Source organism: Phaenicophaeus curvirostris, chromosome 19 (genome assembly GCF_032191515.1).
Source record: "Phaenicophaeus curvirostris isolate KB17595 chromosome 19, BPBGC_Pcur_1.0, whole genome shotgun sequence".
NCBI classification, from domain to species: domain Eukaryota; kingdom Metazoa; phylum Chordata; class Aves; order Cuculiformes; family Cuculidae; genus Phaenicophaeus; species Phaenicophaeus curvirostris.
In genome coordinates, this window is record NC_091410.1 from 7,909,485 (window position 1) to 7,917,666 (window position 8,182).

At 57.7% G+C, this 8,182-nt stretch overlaps 2 protein-coding genes across 2 annotated transcripts in view; one reads left to right on the top strand and one right to left on the bottom strand.

Moving 5' to 3' along the window:
• The window catches only part of ANAPC11 (anaphase promoting complex subunit 11), a 75,890-nt gene that overhangs the window by 49,254 nt on the left and 18,454 nt on the right, over positions 1-8,182 (bottom strand). The window lies entirely within an intron of this gene.
• Positions 2,779-8,159, top strand: SIRT7 (sirtuin 7). Its single transcript, XM_069872905.1, has 10 exons — positions 2,779-2,919; positions 2,997-3,134; positions 3,768-3,872; positions 4,750-4,820; positions 4,917-4,989; positions 5,424-5,522; positions 6,361-6,597; positions 6,842-6,922; positions 7,541-7,647; positions 7,892-8,159. Exons 1-10 carry the CDS (start codon positions 2,824-2,826, stop codon positions 8,115-8,117), a joined length of 1,233 nt encoding a protein of 410 aa, XP_069729006.1. The 5' UTR covers positions 2,779-2,823; the 3' UTR covers positions 8,118-8,159.

Sequence of the window (8,182 nt, forward strand, 5' to 3'; positions counted from 1 at the left end):
CTTGTGTTGTTCTCGTGGCTTGTCTGACAAGAGGGGCAAGTCTGGTCGCTTGCTGGGCAGCGCAGGGCCAGCTCTAGTCTCGAGTGTTTGCATGTTCCTGGAAATTAGGCTGTGGCCTGGTGACTGTTGTCCCTGGTGCAGCTTTGGCCTGGAGGCTTCCAGCTGCGTGACACAGCTGAGAAGCTGTTTGTGGCCAGGCTCCACAAACACTTTGATCCCACTCATTCCTCCCCAAAGATTTGAGCTGATTCCCGAGTTGTTTTAGAGAAGCAGGATGTGGGGATTGAAGCCCCGGTGATCTCCTGGCTGCTGGAAGTCTCCTGTAATGAGGGGACAGGCCAGGATGGCACGAGTGAAAACCCAGTGTTGCAGGTAAGTGCAGTTCGCTGTGCGGTACTGCTGTCCTCTGGACTGAGAAGCAGGTCGACCTGATGGAAGGTGTGATGCAGCAGGAGAGGAGAGGAGTGGAGCAGAGTGGGTCACTAGTGAGGATTTACCACTTGAGAGGGAGATTGGCTTTGCTGTGATTGACGGGGAGTTTAAGGAGAAGCTGTTTGGGATGCTTTTCCCAGTGAACTTCTTGAACGAGGAGTGGGTTAGAACGCTGCTTCCAGGCTTCTCCCTCTCAGCCTTGGGCTTTCTGTTCTCTGAGCTGAAGTGTCTAACGTGCGGCTTCCCAGGCATTTCTCAGATGGGCTATGCACTGAGCAGTGCTTGGGACAGAACTCTGGGCTCAAGCCTTTGTTTTCCAGCTGGTGATTTGATGCCTGGAAGAGGTGAGGTGTTCCAAAACACAGGGACCTCCAGTTGGCCTGGGGTGTCAGCCCCAACCCTGTCCCTCCTAGAGCTGAACCCAGCTGGGAGCCCAACTCTGTGGGGTGAGCAGCCAGGGTTTTGGCTGTGGAGCTGGTTAGGAGCTGAGTGCTAGGGCTGGAGGCTGTGGTGTGAGGAGGGCACCATCAACAGAGCCAGGCGATGATGGGCGATCCTGCAGCCGCGGTGAACTCGCATCCGTTGTACTATGTGGCCAGAAATGGCCTGGTCTTTCCCTGCCTGCTGGGCAGCAGCTGTGCTGCTTCTGGCGAGAACCTTTGCCGCTTCGGAGTGAGACTTTGGGTCCAGAGGGCTGCGCAGGAGGCAGCACTGCCTCCTCCAGATGGTAGCACAGTCGTTTTTCCTGCTCTGTGCTGTGATTGCCAGCTTGCGGCCCCAGTTTGCTCTGAATGGCCAAGGGTTGTGGACGAGGCCATGGACCGCCGGGTGCCTGTGTGCTAAACGAGCTCTGTGGGTGTTGGGCTGGCTGTCGGCGGGGACGTGATCCCCTCGTGAGTGCTGCTTCCCTCTACTGCCGTGCTGCTTTTGGTTTTGTTCTCGGTACCGGGAGTTGCACCCCAAGTGATGTGTTTCTGCAGTGTCCACAGAGTGTCCCGTCCTGCGTGGCGTGACCCGGTCCCCTGCCCACTGGCTGCCGTGTGAGTCGTCACGCTGACCCCTTTCGTGTGTAACATTCTGGAGTGTGACAGTTCTTGTTCCCGAGGTGCTCATCTGTTTGCTTTCCTGCTGTGAAGGGTGTCATGTTTTCTTTCTCCTTTTCCTGGTGCTGTTCCCGTGGTGGTTGGGGAGGGGGATCTGGCCCCAGCCCGCCCGTAGGCTGCACCCGCTGCCGCCACGTGTGTATCTTGTGGTGAATTGTGTACAGTGACCCCCGCCTCGCGCCGTCTCGGCAGGTGCCGCTCTGCGGATGGAGCTGTGGGGGCGGCTGCCCAGCGGGACTGCAGCAGGGCGGACAGATGAATGGACGGACGGACAGAGGGACTCGTCCTTGCTTTGGCTGGCCCTTCAACCCTGTGCCCCTGCCTGGCTGGCTCTGGGGGCTCCCTACCTGGGTCTGGTGGGGCTCCCTGCCTGCCTGGCTGGGTCTGGGGACTCCCTACCTGAGTCTGGGGAGCTTCCTGCCTGCCTGGCTGGCTCTGGGGGCACCCTACCTGGGTCTGGGGGCTCCCCACTTGGGTCTAGGGTGCTTCCTGCGTGCCTGGCTGGGTCTGGGGGCTCCCTACCTGGGTCTAGGGGCTCCCTACCTGGGTCTGGGGAGCTCCCTGCCTGCCTGGCTGGGTCTGGGGGCTCCCTACCTGGGTCTGGGGGCTCCCTGCTTGGGTCTAGGGTGCTCCCTGCCTGCCTGACTGGGTCTGGGGGCTCCCTACCTGGGTCTGGGGAGCTCCCTGCCTGCCTGCCTGGGTCTGGGGGCTCCCCACCTGGGTCTGGTGGGGCTCCCTGCCTGGGTCTGGGGAGCTCCCTGCCTGCCTGGCTGGGTCTGGGGGCTCCCCACCTGGGTCTAGGGGCTCCCCACCTGGGTCTGGGGTGCTCCCTGCCTGCCTGGCTGGGTCTGGGGGCTCCCCACCTGGGTCTAGGGGCTCCCTGCCTGGGTCTGGGGAGCCTCCTGCCTGCCTGGCTGGGTCTGTGGGGGCTCCCCACCTGGGTCTGGGGGCTCCCCACCTGCCTGGCTGGGCCTGGGGGCTCCCTGCGTGGCTCTGGGGGAGCTCCCCGCCACCCTGCGTGGCTCTGGGGTGCCCCTGCCCGGTTTGGGGGTGTCCCGGGCCGGTGCCGGGCCGGTGCGCCGCTCGGGGTGGCCGCGGGGCGGCGCTGTCGCGCTCTCTGTCCGTGACAATAAAGCGCTCTCTCTCAGCCGCCTGCGCTTCCTTGGGCCGCCGCGGCGCGGGGGGCGCTGTTGCGCGGGGTGGGGGGTGGTGAGGGCGGTGGCGGCGGCGCCGGAAGCGGCTGCCGGAAGCGGCGGGGGCGCGCCGGAAGCGGGGCACTTCCGGGGCGATGGCGGCCGGCGGCAGCTCGAGCCGCTCGGAGCGCAAGGCGGCGGCGCGGGCCGAGATCCTGCGGCAGGAGGAGCAGCGGGACCGGCGCAGACAGGTACGGAGCGGCGCGGAGCGGCTCCCCCCGGACCACGCCGCCGCGGGCCGCCGTGACCCGCCGCGTGTGCCGGGCAGGTGTCCCGCATCTGGAGGAAGCCGCCCGGGGAGCGCAGCCCCGAGGAGAGCCAGGTGCTGGGAGAGAGCGAGGACATCGTCCGCGAGCTGGAGCGGCGCCGAAAGCGGCGAGAGCGGCTGCGCCGGCGGCAGGAGGAGGTGGGCGGCCGGGGGAACGGGCATGGCGGCAGAGAGGAGCGGGTGGGGAACGGAGACACCGGCGGGGACGGGCGGGTGGGTGAACGGGGACGCCGGCAGAGAAGCGGGCACGGTGACAGGAAGGGATGGACGGGGAACAGACACGGCGTGGGTGGGGGCACGGGGACACCGACAGAGAAACGAATGTGGTGGCAGGGAGGGGTGGGTGGAGGAACGGAGAGACGGATGGGAACGGGCACTCCTGGTGTCGGTGACAATCCACTGAGCCGAGTCACCGGGAATGGTTGTAGGCCTGGCCGTCCTCCCGCTCCTCCCGGGCCCACCCACGCTCTCTCTGTGCATCAGTCTTGTTTCCAGCAGCTCTGTGCGTGTGGTTTTCCACCCGCGTGCTATGTGGGCGCATCTCTTGGGAGGCTGGAGCTGCGTGGCTGCCATCTGGGAAGGTTTTTCCTTTGATCTTCTGTGGGCAACACCCATGTGCTTTTATGTCAAAGCCACTTCTGATAACATTTGTTTTGGTTTTTTCTGGCTAGACACAGCCATATGCAAACCTGTGGGTGTCCTCTGTTCCCTCCTGTGCAGTGGTGTGCTGTATCTCAGAAACAGGTGAATTTGCTCAGTTGTGTTTTCCAGGTGTGTGACGAACCGGAGGAGCTGAAGAGGAAGGTTACAGAGCTGGCTGCCGCTGTCCGGAACGCCAAGCACCTCGTCATCTATACAGGAGCTGGGATCAGTACGGTAGGGTTCCTTGAGGGTGAGTGGCTGGAGCTTCGGGGCTCCCTCAGGAGCGTTGTGGTGCTGCTGGGGCCTTTGTGGTTTCCAAATACCGACTGGATCGGTGTCGGCTGCACCACCAGCCCTGCCCGAGACACCCACTGGTCTTGGGCTGCTGCCTGGGAGGCTGCGAGGCGGATCCATCTCTGCCATGTGGGAAGAACCGGTTTTGTCAATGGGAAGATCACCGGTTTGGCTGCATTCCAGTCTCTTAAGTGCTTCTGGTGTAAAACCTAAACCAAGTTAGCTAATGAATGTTGCCTGTGTTAATGGACAAGTGGGAACAGCTGGTGGATATTGGAATTCATAAAGGACAGTTTATGAGATGGTTGGTTTCAGTTCTGGGAGAGTGGAAATATGGTTCTGCCTCTTCTAATGTGCCCCTGCTGAGACTGGAGCCTGGTTTTTCTTTCCTTTTCCTACACTCTCTGTTGATACAGGGTGTGCAAGTGCATCACAAGTGTTTTTGTTAAAGAATGCTGAGTGCAAGGTACCAGAAGTGAGAGACCAGTGAAAATAAGAAAAGGTTCAAGAACTGAGTTTGGCGTAGGGAGATGGGAAGTACCAAGGTGGGAAAAAAAAAGATTCTGTAATGGTGAAATTGGAGAAAAAAATACTGGAAGTGAAAACAAGAAGTATAAGGTAGGATAAAAGATGCCAGAGAGAAAGGAGAGATATGAAAAGATTTCCCTGCAATTAAGGAACCACTGCGCGAGAAAAGCTGAAGTGAATGAAGAAGCAACCGTGACTGAGGCGTGTCTGGTGGTCAGGTGGTTGTGTTCTGGGGAACAAAGTACGAACCTTCCCGTCAGGCCTCGTTTGTTCTCTCCCGCTAACGCAGGCAGCTTCAATCCCAGACTACCGTGGCCCTAACGGCATATGGACACTGCTGCAGAAGGGCAGGACCATCGGGTGAGGAGGAACTCTGAGCTGTGCAGCAGAACGCTGGTGCTGAAAGACAGGTTAATGGCAACTCCAGCTTCTTTTGTTTCTCTTGCTTCTCCTCAGGGCTGTGGATATGAGCGAGGCAGAGCCCACGCTCACCCACATGAGCATCGCCTGCCTGCACAAGCACAACCTGGTAAGGTTTTTTTTTTCTGCACCTCACTTATGTTCCTCTGATAATGATAAACAAAAACCAACAGGGGAAAAAGCTTTTCATGAGACTGCTACACATTTAAGTAGGAAGCAGCAGCTGTGCTCACATCCAGCTGAGCCTTTGCTAGGCTGGCTCCGGGCTGTAGCTCTGGCAGATTTTCCACTGATGCCTTCTCTTTAACAATTTGCATTTGCCTCCTGGTGAGCCAGCATCAGCCAGACCTCCAGAGTTCTCTTTAGCAGAAGAGTCTTTTCATTTAGCTCTCAGAACGGTCCATTCTTCATGCTTTTCCTCAGTTAGTTCTGCTCTGATGGGGCTCGGTGGTGCCTGTCGAGATGTGCACACCACCTGCTTTGGAGCAACGCTTCCGCATTCATCTGTGTGTGTGTCAGCTCAGGATTTTTCTCCTCTTCAAGGTGCAGCATGTGGTATCTCAAAACTGTGACGGGTTGCACCTGCGGAGCGGGTTACCCCGAGCAGCAATATCCGAGCTCCATGGGAACATGTACATTGAGGTGAGTGCCCAGCGCAGGATGAAGTCACTGTCCATGGCCTCACAAGAAGGCAACGGGAGCTGTTTCTCTCTTACTGACTCAAGAAGCATTTCTGACAACAGCTAAGCCTCTGCTTAGTTTCTATTTCAAGTTGTCAGGTTTGGATGAGCTAGTTCACAAGTGCCAAACCAAAGTGTTCTGTACAACTCAGTAGCTTTGTCTCTACTTGCTAGAGCCTTCTGCTTCTACTGCTCTTCCTCAGACCTCTGAAATCCATCCTGTCACATAGCCAACAGCAACATGTAATTCCACTTGCTAGTTGAGGTTTTCACGACTTTTCCAAGTTACCATCTGATCCCTGATGATCCCCGCTACTGCTTCCAGTTTATAGTCCCCAGAAGGTGCTTTTCTCAGAGCTGTGGCGGGCTCCTGGCCTTTCACCGGCTGGATGCTAATCATAGAATCACCAGGTTGGAAAAGACCCACTGGATCGAGTCCAACCATTCCCATCAATCACTAACCCATGTCCCTCAGCACCTCATCCACCCGTCCCTTAAACCCCTCCAGGGAAGGTGACTCAACCCCCTCCCTGGGCAGCCTGTTCCAGTGCCCAATGACCCTTTCCATGAAAAATTTCTTCCTAATGTCCAGCCTGAACCTCCCCTGGCGGAGCTTGAGGCCATTCCCTCTCGTCCTGTCCCCTGTCACTTGGGAGAAGAGCCCAGCTCCCTCCTCTCCACAACCTCCTTTCAGGTAGTTGGAGAGAGCAATGAGGTCTCCCCTCAGCCTCCTCTTCTCCAGGCTAAACAAAATAATGATGTGAGGGTTTTTTTTTTTTTTTTTCTGTTGTCCTGCCCAGGTCTGCACTTCCTGCACGCCCAACAGAGAGTACGTGCGAGTCTTCGACGTGACGGAGCGCACGGCCCTGCACAGGCACCACACGGGCAGGATGTGCCACAAGTGCGGGGCACAGTTGAGAGACACAATCGTCCACTTTGGGGAGAAGGGGACGTTGAGGCAGCCCCTGAACTGGGAAGCAGCAACAGAAGCTGCGAGCAAAGCAGATGTGATTCTTTGTCTGGGTTCCAGCTTAAAGGTAACTCTAGAGACTCGGTGAAGACTGTTAGCAGCATTCCCTCTGGGTGATACACCTTGGTGCTGAGCAGTCTCCTCCCAAACAGACAACTGTAAACTCTGGTGTCAGGATTCGCCCACCATCTGTGATAGTCTCTCTTCCTCCCTCTTTCCCCTCCTGGTAATACATTCCTTTTCCTCTCGCTGATACGGTTCAGGGTTGCGCGTGCCTTTGGCTGTGCTGACCATCTCTTATTTTGTGGCAGGTTTTGAAAAAATACCCACGCCTTTGGTGCATGAGCAAGCCCCCGACACGCCGCCCCAAGCTCTACATCGTGAACCTCCAGGTGAGAGCTGTGCGGGGAGCTGCCTGCTGTCGTTCTGCTCATAGAGAAAATGCCAGCTAAAAAACTCTTAAGACTCATTTTGAAGTTTTAGAAAGGGAGCATCCTTTATCGAGGCTGGGCAGCACAAAGGAGCGATCTCCATCAATTGTGTGCAGCCAGACAGGAGCTGGACAGAATGTGTTCCCCACTTACATGTGTGTGTATAAATTTTCCCAGAAATTTTATGCAGATTCCGTAACTTTCCAAGGTCTAGTTTTAATGTTATGAAACTTTGCAACAGTCAAAACTCTTGCTCGTTTGGAGCTGTCTCCAGCTCTACCTGACCTCGGCTTTAAGACAGAAGAATACTGCAAACAGAGGTGATTACAGAAGAGATGTGTTCAACACAGATTGAAAAGCATAACAGTATTGTGTGAGGAACAAAGAAAGGACAGTGTCTGAAAAACACCACTTTAAGGAAAACGTACTGTCAGAGGGACATTCTAACTTCCGAAACCCACAATTGCTTAGACGAAACTGGGCTGTACTTTAGCTTAAAACAAAAACATTCCACTTTGAAGTCTTGTATGGATACTATCCCACTTTTTGCAACAGTGACCCCTTCTTGTGTCCCCGCAGTGGACGCCCAAGGACGACCTGGCTGCCCTGAAGCTGCACGGCCGCTGCGACGACGTCCTGCGGCTGCTGATGGCGGAGCTGGGGCTAGAGATCCCGCGCTACGACCGGTGAGCGGCCACGCAAGGGCCAGGGGAGGGATTGCGGCGCTCCCAGTGCCCCCGAGCCCATCTCTCCATCTCTCCATCTCTCCATCTCTCCATCTCTCCATCTCTCCATCTCTCCATCTCTCCATCTCTCCATCTCTCCATCTCTCCATCTCTCCATCTCTCCATCTCTCCATCTCTCCATCTCTCCATCTCTCCATCTCTCCATCTCTCCATCTCTCCATCTCTCCATGCTTCGTCCCCGCAGGGCACACGACCCCATCTTCGCGCTGGCTGTGCCGCTGCGCCCCGGCGAGGAGGGCACGCACTCGCGGAAGCCCGTGGCGCCGCCACCGGGCGCTGAGCAGCCACCAGAGGAGGAGAAGGAAGACGAGGCGAAGGAAGATGAGGCGAAGGTGGCGGCGCCCGCCCGGCCCGGGGGGTGGCTGGGCCGCGGCTGCACCAAGGGCGTCCGGCGGAGGAAGAGCAACTGACCTCACCAACATGGCGGCGGGGATGTGTGGGTGGTGGTGGGGCCGGAGTGGCCGGCGACCCTCCC